The sequence below is a fragment of the Ranitomeya variabilis genome, chromosome 5 (assembly GCF_051348905.1).
Source record: "Ranitomeya variabilis isolate aRanVar5 chromosome 5, aRanVar5.hap1, whole genome shotgun sequence".
Taxonomy (NCBI): domain Eukaryota; kingdom Metazoa; phylum Chordata; class Amphibia; order Anura; family Dendrobatidae; genus Ranitomeya; species Ranitomeya variabilis.
In genome coordinates this window covers 44,194,188-44,206,571 of record NC_135236.1, presented here as the reverse complement: position 1 = coordinate 44,206,571, position 12,384 = coordinate 44,194,188, and the positions used below count along the sequence as shown (strand labels likewise).

At 42.0% G+C, this 12,384-nt stretch overlaps 1 protein-coding gene across 1 annotated transcript in view; it reads left to right on the top strand.

Annotated features, from left to right (window-relative positions):
• The window catches only part of LOC143774826 (uncharacterized), a 42,238-nt gene extending 33,546 nt beyond the window's left edge, over positions 1-8,692 (top strand). Inside the window, exons 3-5 of the mRNA XM_077262595.1 lie at positions 6,234-6,299; positions 7,844-8,061; positions 8,627-8,692. Coding sequence (XP_077118710.1) covers positions 6,234-6,299; positions 7,844-8,061; positions 8,627-8,692 — 350 coding nt within the window. The remainder of the gene's footprint in view (positions 1-6,233; positions 6,300-7,843; positions 8,062-8,626) is intronic.
• Positions 8,693-12,384: the final 3,692 nt, after the last annotated feature.

Below are 12,384 nucleotides of genomic sequence, written 5' to 3'. Positions count from 1 at the left end.
CTAGGTTCACCCCTGCTAATGAGGCCATAATGGCTGCTAAAGAAGAAGACGGCAAGGCTAGTGCAGAGGCTGATGGGAAACTACGAAAGCCTTAATGATGAACTGATTATATCCATTTGTATAAAGGCATGACAATCGTTACACTTATCATATATACCCGAATGCTTAAGAGGTGTAAAAAGTGGTCCATCTCTGTGGGTCGAAGTGACAACAATCTGCATAACTAATTATATGCTAAATAGTTGCGTGTCAGATTTATGTATCAGATAGCCAAGATGACTGATGGTAGTCTAATGTTCAAAGCAGTAGTGGGTGGTGAGATAGGGAGGCTGGAAGTCAAAAGTTCAAACCATTGTTACCCTTCTGCTCGTCACTGTACATCTCTTTGCATCGTGCCCCTATATAGGAAAATGCAATCTGCTGGGCTTTCCTATACAATTACATAAGTGAATACCAGCTTGACAGAGGCTGAAAGAACACACTTTTAGCAAGCATCTGGTGAAATGTTTCAGTATATGTCTGGAAAATATCCAGGTGTATACTGTAGGTTAGGTACACAGACGCAGTGTGCAGCTAGCCAGAGCGATGCACAACAACCCTATACATTGCTTGGATACTGCAGTCAATTCACTTCAATGGGAGATCAAGCTCAGTCCTTGTCTACTATGCAATATACGGGGCTGAGATGTTCCACCTTTTCCAGTTGCTGTCAGAGCAGTTTTAATCTGATAGGTGGGTGTGCTGGTGTCGAATCCCACCAATCTCATTTTGTCAAACTACCCAGAGTATAGATAATCAATGATTAGACCTGGAGAACCCCTTTAAGTGGGTTCTCTCATTTGCAGCAGTACTATGCATGTTGAAAAAGACTGGTAGACTAATAGAAGAATAGAATCTAGATCACAGTCTTCATCCCAACCCTAACCCATCTCTTCAACCTATCACTAACAACTGGTGTTTTCCCCTCCAGCTTTAAACATGCCTCAGTCACACCCATCCTCAAAAAGCCCTCTCTTGACCCATCCTCTGTATCCAGCTATCGCCCTATATCACTTCTCCCCTATGCCTCAAAACTACTGGAACAAAACGTCCATCTTGAACTGTCCTCCCATCTCTCTTCTTGCTCCCTCTTTGACCGCTTACAATCTGGCTTCCGGTCACACCACTCCACTGAAACTGCCCTAACTGAGGTCATGAATGACCTATTAACCTCCAAGAGCAAGTGACACTACTCTGTCCTCCTCCTCCTCGACCTGTCGGCTGCCTTTGACACAGTGGACCATTCCCTATTATTACAGACCCTCTCATCCCTTGGCATCACAGACTTGGCCCTATCCTGGATCTCGTCATACCTAACTGACCAAACATTCAGTGTCTCCCACTCACACACCACCTCCTCACCTCGCCCCCTATCTGTCGGAGTCCCGCAAGGTTCAGTCCAAAGGCCCCTGCTCTTCTCCATTTACACCTTTGGCCTGGGACAGCTCAAAGAATCTCACGGCTTTCAGTATCACCTCTATGCTGACGACACACAGATCTACATCTCTGGACCAGATATCACCTCCCTACTAACCAGAATCCCTCAATATCTATCCGCTATTTCATCCTTCTACTCTGCTAGATTTCTAAAACTTAACATGGACAAAACAGAATTCATCATCTTTCCTCCATCTCACACGACCTCCCCAACGAACCTATCCATTAGGCCATGTGCACACGTTCAGTATTTTTCGCATTTTTTTCGCGTTTTTTCGCTATAAAAACGTGATAAAAACGCGAAAAAAACGCTAACATATGCCTCCCATTATTTTCAGTGTATTCCGCATTTTTTGTGCAAATGTAGCCTTTTTTTCCGCGAAAAAATCGCATCGCGGAAAAAAAAGCAACATGTTCATTAAAATGCGGAATTGCGGGGATTCCGCACACCTAGGAGTCCATTGATCTGCTTACTTCCCGAACGGGGCTGTGCACACCATGCGGGAAGTAAGCAGATTATGTGCGGTTGGTACCCAGGGTGGAGGAGAGGAGACTCTCCTCCACGGCCTGGGCACCATATAATTGGTCAAAAAAAATAGAATTAAAATAAAAAATTGTCCTATACTCACCCTCGATGTCTTCCCGTCTCTCAGCTGCATGCTGCCGCTTCGGTTCCTGTAGCTGGTGTGCGGTGAAGGACCTGCCGATGACGTCACTGTCCTGTGATTGGTCGAGACCGGTCATGTGACCGCGACGTCATGGAAGGTCCTGCGCGCACACACCATCTATACGGAACGGACGCCGGTGAGGAGATCAGCTGTCTGCGGGTGAGTATAAGCATTTTTTTTATTTTTTTTATTATTTTTAAACATTCTATCTTTTACTATAGATGCTGCAAAAGCAGCATCTATAGTAAAAAGTTGGTCACACTTGTCAAACGCTATGTTTGACAAGTGTGACCAACCTGTCAGTCAGTTTTCCAAGCGATGCTACAGATCGCTTGGAAAACTTTAGCATTCTGCAAGCTAATTACACTTGCAGAATGCTAAAAAAACGCGAAAAAAACGAAAAAAAAACGCAAAAAAAAAATGCGGATTTCTTGCAGAAAATTTCCGGTTTTCTTCAGGAAATTTCTGCAAGAAATCCGGACGTGTGCACATACCCTTACAGTAAACGGTTCCCCCTCTCCCCAGTCAGACAAGCTCGCTGTCTCGGGGTAATCCTTGACACTGATCTCTCCTTCAAACCACACATCCAAGCCCTTTCCATTTCCTGCCGCCTTCATCTCAAAAATATTTCACGGATACGTACATTCCTAAACAAAGAATCTGCAAAAAGAATCTGCAAAAACACAAACTCATTATCTCTCGCCTTGACTACTACAACCTCCTGCTCTGCAGCGTCCCCTCGAACACTCTCGCACCCCTCCAATCTATTCAAAACTCTGCTGCCCGACTAATCCACCTGTCCCCCCGCTATTCCCTGGCCTCTCCCCTCTGTCAATCCCTTCACTGGCTCACCATTGCCCAGAGACTCCAGTACAAAACCCTAACCATGACGTACAAAGTCATCCAAAACCTGTCTCCTCCATACATCTGTGACCTCGTCTCCCGGTACTTACCTGCACGCAACCTCCGATCCTCACAAGATGTCCTTCTCTACTCCTCTCTTATCTCCTCTTCCCACAATCGCATACAAGATTTCTCTCGCGCATCACCCCTACTCTGGAACCCTCTACCCCAACATATCAGACACTCGCCTAGCATCGAAACCTTCAAAAAGAACCTGAAGACCTACCTCTTCCGACAAGCCTACAACCTGCAGTAACCACCAATCGAGCAAACCGCTGCACGACCAGCTCTATCCTCACCTACTGTATTCTCACCCATCCCTTGTAGATTGTGAGCCCTCACGGGCATGGCCCTCTCGCCTCCTGTACCAGTTGTAACTTATATTGATTAAGATTATTGTACTTGTTTTATTATGTATACCCCTCCTCACATGTAAAGCGCCATGGAATAAATAGCGCTGTAATAATAAATAATAATAATATAATAATCACGAGAATTAACTATCCCCCTCTACTCCTCCTTGGTCAGGCCTCATCTGGAATACTGTGCCCAGTTCTAGGCTCCACATTATAAAAAAGACAGAAAAAAACTGGAGCAAGAAAGCTAAGAGGAGACTTAATAGCTGTCTACAAATATCTCAAGGGCTGTCACATTGTAGAAGGATCATTTTTATTCTCATTTGCACATGGAAGCACGAGAAGCAATGGGATGAAACTGAATGGGAGGAGACACAGATTAGATGTTAGAAAAAACTTTTTGACAGTGAGGGTGATCAATGAGTAGAACAGGCTGCCACGAGAGGTGGTGAGTTCTCCTTCAATGGAAGTCTTCAAACAGAGGCTGGACAGACATCTGTCTGAGATGGTTTAATGAATCCTGCATTGAGCAGGGGGTTGGACATGAGGACCCTGGAGCTCCCTTCCAACTCTAACATTCTATGATTCTATGATATTCAGTGTGGTATGGGCACACTGTGGGGTTCAGGAGAGGAGGCCATTTTACTTTCCAAACCTGGATTTTACTGGATTGTTTTTTGGACAACATGTCGCTTTTCCAAACACTTTTGAACTTCTAGGAACATGGACATCCTCTATTTTTCCATTGACAGATGGCAGATATGAGTAGGAGCTTTTTATTTTTGCTGGATGAGATTAAGTTTTCATTGGTGCCATATTGGGGAACATAACATTTTATTCTATTTTTTTGAGAAACAGAATAAACAGATAAAAACCAATACGACTTTATTCTTTGTATCAGTAAAATTACAGTGTTGCTGAGGTTAGTTACTATGTTTATAATTTGCTATTTTTCAAGGCTAAAACTCTAATTAATAAAATTATATGGTGGTTTGCAAGAATACACTTCCTGTCCTGCCGAATATGTACAGCGGATGTGGCTAAGGGGTTAAATATTTTGGAATTGTATATTTATCGTACAATTGATTGAAAAAAAAATTAAACACATACAGAAATTTAAGAATATGGGGTGGGTAGGAAGGAAGGAAAAAAGAGAGGAAGGAAGGAAAAAAATGAGGAAGGAAGGGAGGGAAAAAGAGAAAGGAAGGAAGGAAAAAGAGAAAGGAAGAAAAAAAAAGAAGGAAGGAAGGAAGGAAGGAAGGAAAGAAGGAAGGAAAGAAGGAAAAAATAGAAAGGAGGGAAGGATGGAAAAAAGAGAAAGAAAGGAAGGAAGGGAGGAAAAAAGAGAAAGGAAGGAAGGGAGGAAAAAAGAGAAAGGAAGGAAGGGAGGAAAGAAGGAAGGAAGGAAAAAGAGAAAGGAAGGAAGGAAGGAAGGAAGGAAGGAAGGAAGGAAGGAAGGAAGGAAAAAATAGAAAGGAAGGAAGAAAGAGAAAGGAAGGAAAGGAGGAAAAAAGAGAAAGGAAGGAAGGGAGGAAAAAAGAGAATGGAAGGAAGGGAGAAAAAAATAGAAAGGAAGGAAGGGAGGAAAGAAGGAAGGAAGGAAAAAGAGAAAGGAAGGAAGGAAAAGAAGGAAGGAAGGTAGTAAGGAAGGAAAAAATAGAAAGGAAGGAAGAAAGAGAAAGGAAGGAAGGGAGGAAAAAGAGAAGGGAAGGAAGGGAGGAAAGAAGGTAGGAAAAAGAGAAAGGAAGGAAAGAAAAGAAAGAAGGAAAGAAAGGACGGAATGAAGGAAGGAAAAAAGAGAAAGGAAGGAAGGAATTAAGAAAGGAAAGAAGGAAAAAAGGAAATAAGGAAGGAGAGAAGAAAGACTCAATATATGGACTTTAAATAAAAGTGGAAAAGGAAGGAAAGGAACGTAAGTAAGAGGGAAGATGTAAAGAGCCAAGGAACACAAAACAGCTATGAGATAAAGGAGAAATAGAGAAAAGGATTGGAAATAAATGGGAGGAAAGATGAAGAATAGGAAACAAATGAAGTAATGAAAACCAGAAATGGAAATAATGAAGAAAAAAAGAAGCAAAAATACAACAAGAGAACATAAGATCTACATTTATAGGCTGAAAATGAAAGAGTTGTCCATTTTAGAAAATCTTTATTCCCCAATGTTTTATGAAATAATAAACTGCTCTTTACAGCCCCTTTCCGGTCGGAGTGTTAAGTCTCTGGCGCAGCTCCTGGTGTCAAGTATTGACTGCTGTGCTGACATTATGTCGACAGTGCGCCACCTGATCGATGAGGTCTGCGAATCTAAGGGAGGACTTACCCTTTTAACGAGCGGAGCTGCTGTGCTGAGTGATTTTCAACGGGGCTGTGAATGTGATTTCAGCATGGCAGCCAACACCGGATGCCGAGAGAAGTGCCAAAGACTCAGAGTAAAGAACGGTTTGTTATTTTGGGAAAGTCTTCACAGGGGAAAGTATCGGTTGGGGAAACATTTGTGCTCTCAATATAGTTTTTTCCTTACAACTATAGGGGTTAATGTACCTAAGACAAGCGATTGTTTTACCACAAATTGCTGGCCACGTGGCTTGTACAGGTGAACTGGATGGATTCAGTGTAATGGCTGAAGATCGAGGCAAAGCAGCAAACCATTCTTGGCAAAAGAGCTCAAGTCTCTGTATGTACAGAAACTCCAACGCAAGTTCTTTGGCAAATTAATGGGGTTGTCCTAACTCTAGAAATCAATGCCCAACTTGGGACATCACCTTTAATTGTGACTATCTGGAAGGACTCTATTACTAATTGATAAATAAATTATTCTTTTTACTTACAGGGATCCCAGAGGATTCAACCACCATTTCTGGCTTTACAATCGGTGAACACTCAGACACAACGTACGGTGAGTAACTAAACAGTAGGAGTAATGCAGCATAATATAGTGTACTAGTAAAGTAGAATATAAAATGATAGAGGACATTCAGGGGGTTAGTTTCTCTCAACTAACAAATTTAATACACTATCCAGCATGATATGAAAACCATTTACTGACAGCGATTTACTTGAGAAGCACTGGGTGCCCCCACGTAGACACATCCAGCATATTTGAGGATAGTCATTGTTATTTACTAATATCTAGTCATCTTATGCTTCATATATTAAGATATATTCAGCCAACAGCAAAAGAAAATAAGAATACATTGGAAAATAAATGAAATAATTAGGAAAGTGAATGCAGTCATGATGCCCCAAGGTGAAGGCATTAAGAGCCCAGAGGAATATAATATTGGATACAGTTAGTTAGGCATGTCTACAATAAATAAGTTCCTTAGAGCTAGTGTTGAGCAATACCTTCCGATATTTGAAAGTATCGGTATCGGATTGGATCGGCCGATATCCAAAAAATTTCGGATATCACCGATACCGATACCCGATACCAATACAAGTCAATGGGACACAAATATCGGAACATAATAGGGAGCGATCCTGGATGGTTCCCAGGGTCTGAAGGAGAGGAAACTCTCCTTCAGGCCCTGGGATCCATATTCATGTTAAAAATAAAGAATAAAAATAAAAAATATGGATATACTCACCCTCGGACGGCCCCTGGCTCTCACCGCTGCAAGTGTCTGCCTCCGTTCCTAAGAATGCAGAGTGAAGGACCTTCGATGATGTCGCGGTCACGTAAGCGGTCACATGAGCGGTCACGCGACCAATCACAAGCCGCGACGTCATCGAAGGTCCTTCACTCTGCATTCTTAGGAACGGAGGCAGACACTTGCAGCGGTGACAGCCAGGGGCCGTCCGAGGGTGAGTATATCCATATTTTTTATTTTTATTCTTTATTTTTTACATGAATATGGATCCGATTCCGAGTTCCGATAACACAAAAATATCGGAACTCGGTATCGGAATTCCGATACAGCGAATATCGGCCGATACCCGATATTTGCAGTATCGGAATGCTCAACACTACTTATAGCACATACCAGCTCTGGATTGTCAAGGTAATGCCTCTTCAATTTGCATATTAAATTTACCAGAGGAGCATTGCATGGCGAATAAGCCTCCTTACCTTGACAAGCCAAAGCTGGTATGTCACTCTCCATAAGGAGAAACATTGCCCCTTAGACCCCAGTCCAGAGCCTCTCACCTAGCCAAATCAGTTCTCATGCTTCGCACTGAAAAGGGCCAACAGTTCGAAACACTGTGTATGTGAATTGAGATACTGATTTGGCTTTTATCCTAAGTCATATTGCACGACTTGTTAAAGGGTTGATTCTGACTTGTAGGATTGCTACTTCCAACAGGTGGCGCTATTGAGTTCAAGTCCTCTTTTTCTCTGAAGAGGCAATTTGCATCCTTATAGCACAGTGATAAAACTTATCAAGTTATAGCAAAATGGTAACAACAATTTTTTTTATCCAAACAATTCAAATCCATCAGATGAAACGGAATCATCACCTGAAGGAGGATCATCAACTGTAACCGAAGAATCACCTGAAGTAGGATCACCAAATGTAACCGAAGTATCACCTGAAGTAGGATCATCAACTGTAACCAAAGTATCACCTGAAGCAGGATCATCAACTGTAACCGAAGTATCACCTGAAGCAGGATCATCAACTGTAACCGAAGTATCACCTGAAGTAGGATCACCAACTGTAACCGAAGTATCACCTGAAGTAGGATCATCTACTGTAACCGAAATATCACCTGAAGTAGGATCATCAACTGTAACCGAAGTATCACTTGAAGCAGGATCATCAACTGTAACCGAAGTATCATCTGAAGCAGGACCATCAACTGTAACTGAAGTATCACCTGAAGTAGTATCACCTGAAGTAGGATCATCAACTGTAACCAAAGTATCACCTGAAGCAGGATCATCATCTGTAACCGCAGTATCAGCTGAAGCAGGATCATCAACTGTAACCGAAGTATCACCTGAAGCAGGATCATCTACTGTAACCGAAGAATCACCTGAAATAGGATCATCTACTGTAACCGAAGTATCACCTGAAGTAGGATCATCAACTGTAACCGCAGTATCACCTGAAGCAGGATCATCAACTGTAACCGAAGTATCACCTGAAGTAGGATCATCAACTGTAACCGAAGTATCACCTGAAGCAGGATCATCTACTGTGTCCGAAGTATCACCTGGATTAAGATCATCACCTGTAACTGATGTATCACCTGAAGCAGGATCATCTACTGTAAATGAAGTATCACCTGAAGCAGCATCATCAACTGCAACCAAAGTATCACCTGAAGCGGGATCATCACCTGTAACTTATGTATCACCTTTAGCAGGATCATCTACTGTGACCGAAGTATCACCAGAAGTAGGATCATCACCTGTATCCGAAGTAACATCTGAAGCAGGATCATCACCTGTAACTGAAGAATCACCTGAAGTAGGATCATCAACTGTATCTGATGTATCACCTGAAATAGGATCATCTACTGTAACTGAAGTATCACCTGAAGCAGGATCATCTACTGTGTCCGAAGTATCACCTGAAGCAGGATCATCTACTGTAACCGAGGTATCACCTGAAGCAGGATCATCTACTGTAACCGAAGTATCACCAGAAGTAGGATCATCACCTGTAACCGAACTATCACCTGAAGTAGGATCATCACCTTTAACTGATGTATCACCTGAAGTGGGATCATCATCTGTAACTGATGTATCACCTGAAGTAGGATCAACAGCTGTAAGTTATGTATCCCCTGAAATAGGATCATCATCACCTGTAACTGATGTATCACCTGAAATAGGATACACACCAGTAACTGATATATCACCTGAAATAGGATCATCATCAGCAATAACTAATGTATCACCTGAAGTAAGATCCACACCTGTAACTGATGTATCACCTGAAGTAGGATCCACAGCTGTAACTTTTGTATCACCTGAAGTAGGATCATCACCTGTCACTGATGTATCACCTGAAGTAGGATCAACACCTGTAACTGACGTATCACCTGAAGTAGGATCAACACCTGTAACTGACGTATCACCTGAAGTAGGATCAACAGCTGTAAATATTGTAACACCTGAAATAGGATCATCATCACCCATAACTGATGTATCACCTGAATTAGGATCATCTGCTGTAACCAAAGAATCACCTGAAGTAGGATCATCAACTGTATCTGATGTATCAACTGAAATAGGATCATCTACTGTAACTGAAGTATCACCTGAAGCAGGATCATCTACTGTAACCGAAGAAACACCTGAAGTAGGATCATCAACTGTATCTGATGTATCACCTGAAATAGGATCAACTACTGTAACTGAAGTATCACCTGAAGCAGGATCATCTACTGTATCCGAAGTATCACCTGAAGCAGGATCATCTACTGTAACCGAGGTATCACCTGAAGTAGGATCATCACCTGTAACTGATGTATCACCTGAAGTAGGATCAACACCTGTAACTGACGTATCACCTGAAGTAGGATCAACACCTGTAACTGAAGTATCACCTGAAGCAGGATCATCTACTGTAACCGAAGAAACACCTGAAGTAGGATCATCAACTGTATCTGATGTATCACCTGAAATAGGATCATCTACTGTAAATGAAGTATCACCTGAAGCAGCATCATCAACTGCAACCAAAGTATCACCTGAAGCGGGATCATCACCTGTAACTTATGTATCACCTTTAGCAGGATCATCTACTGTAACCGAAGTATCACCAGAAGTAGGATCATCACCTGTATCCGAAGTAACATCTGAAGCAGGATCATCACCTGTAACTGAAGAATCACCTGAAGTAGGATCATCAACTGTATCTGATGTATCACCTGAAATAGGATCATCTACTGTAACTGAAGTATCACCTGAAGCAGGATCATCTACTGTGTCCGAAGTATCACCTGAAGCAGGATCATCTACTGTAACCGAGGTATCACCTGAAGCAGGATCATCTACTGTAACCGAAGTATCACCAGAAGTAGGATCATCACCTGTAACCGAACTATCACCTGAAGTAGGATCATCACCTTTAACTGATGTATCACCTGAAGTGGGATCATCATCTGTAACTGATGTATCACCTGAAGTAGGATCAACAGCTGTAAGTTATGTATCCCCTGAAATAGGATCATCATCACCTGTAACTGATGTATCACCTGAAATAGGATACACACCAGTAACTGATATATCACCTGAAATAGGATCATCATCAGCAATAACTAATGTATCACCTGAAGTAAGATCCACACCTGTAACTGATGTATCACCTGAAGTAGGATCCACAGCTGTAACTTTTGTATCACCTGAAGTAGGATCATCACCTGTCACTGATGTATCACCTGAAGTAGGATCAACACCTGTAACTGACGTATCACCTGAAGTAGGATCAACACCTGTAACTGACGTATCACCTGAAGTAGGATCAACAGCTGTAAATATTGTAACACCTGAAATAGGATCATCATCACCCATAACTGATGTATCACCTGAATTAGGATCATCTGCTGTAACCAAAGAATCACCTGAAGTAGGATCATCAACTGTATCTGATGTATCAACTGAAATAGGATCATCTACTGTAACTGAAGTATCACCTGAAGCAGGATCATCTACTGTAACCGAAGAAACACCTGAAGTAGGATCATCAACTGTATCTGATGTATCACCTGAAATAGGATCATCTACTGTAACTGAAGTATCACCTGAAGCAGGATCATCTACTGTATCCGAAGTATCACCTGAAGCAGGATCATCTACTGTAACCGAGGTATCACCTGAAGTAGGATCATCACCTGTAACTGATGTATCACCTGAAGTAGGATCAACATCTGTAACTGACGTATCACCTGAAGTAGGATCAACACCTGTAACTGAAGTATCACCTGAAGCAGGATCATCTACTGTAACCGAAGAAACACCTGAAGTAGGATCATCAACTGTATCTGATGTATCACCTGAAATAGGATCATCTACTGTAAATGAAGTATCACCTGAAGCAGCATCATCAACTGCAACCAAAGTATCACCTGAAGCGGGATCATCACCTGTAACTTATGTATCACCTTTAGCAGGATCATCTACTGTAACCGAAGTATCACCAGAAGTAGGATCATCACCTGTATCCGAAGTAACATCTGAAGCAGGATCATCACCTGTAACTGAAGAATCACCTGAAGTAGGATCATCAACTGTATCTGATGTATCACCTGAAATAGGATCATCTACTGTAACTGAAGTATCACCTGAAGCAGGATCATCTACTGTGTCCGAAGTATCACCTGAAGCAGGATCATCTACTGTAACCGAGGTATCACCTGAAGCAGGATCATCTACTGTAACCGAAGTATCACCAGAAGTAGGATCATCACCTGTAACCGAACTATCACCTGAAGTAGGATCATCACCTTTAACTGATGTATCACCTGAAGTGGGATCATCATCTGTAACTGATGTATCACCTGAAGTAGGATCAACAGCTGTAAGTTATGTATCCCCTGAAATAGGATCATCATCACCTGTAACTGATGTATCACCTGAAATAGGATACACACCAGTAACTGATATATCACCTGAAATAGGATCATCATCAGCAATAACTAATGTATCACCTGAAGTAAGATCCACACCTGTAACTGATGTATCACCTGAAGTAGGATCCACAGCTGTAACTTTTGTATCACCTGAAGTAGGATCATCACCTGTCACTGATGTATCACCTGAAGTAGGATCAACACCTGTAACTGACGTATCACCTGAAGTAGGATCAACACCTGTAACTGACGTATCACCTGAAGTAGGATCAACACCTGTAACTGACGTATCACCTGAAGTAGGATCAACAGCTGTAAATATTGTAACACCTGAAATAGGATCATCATCACCCATAACTGATGTATCACCTGAATTAGGATCATCTGCTGTAACCAAAGAATCACCTGAAGTAGGATCATCAACTGTATCTGATGTATCAACTGAAATAGGATCATCT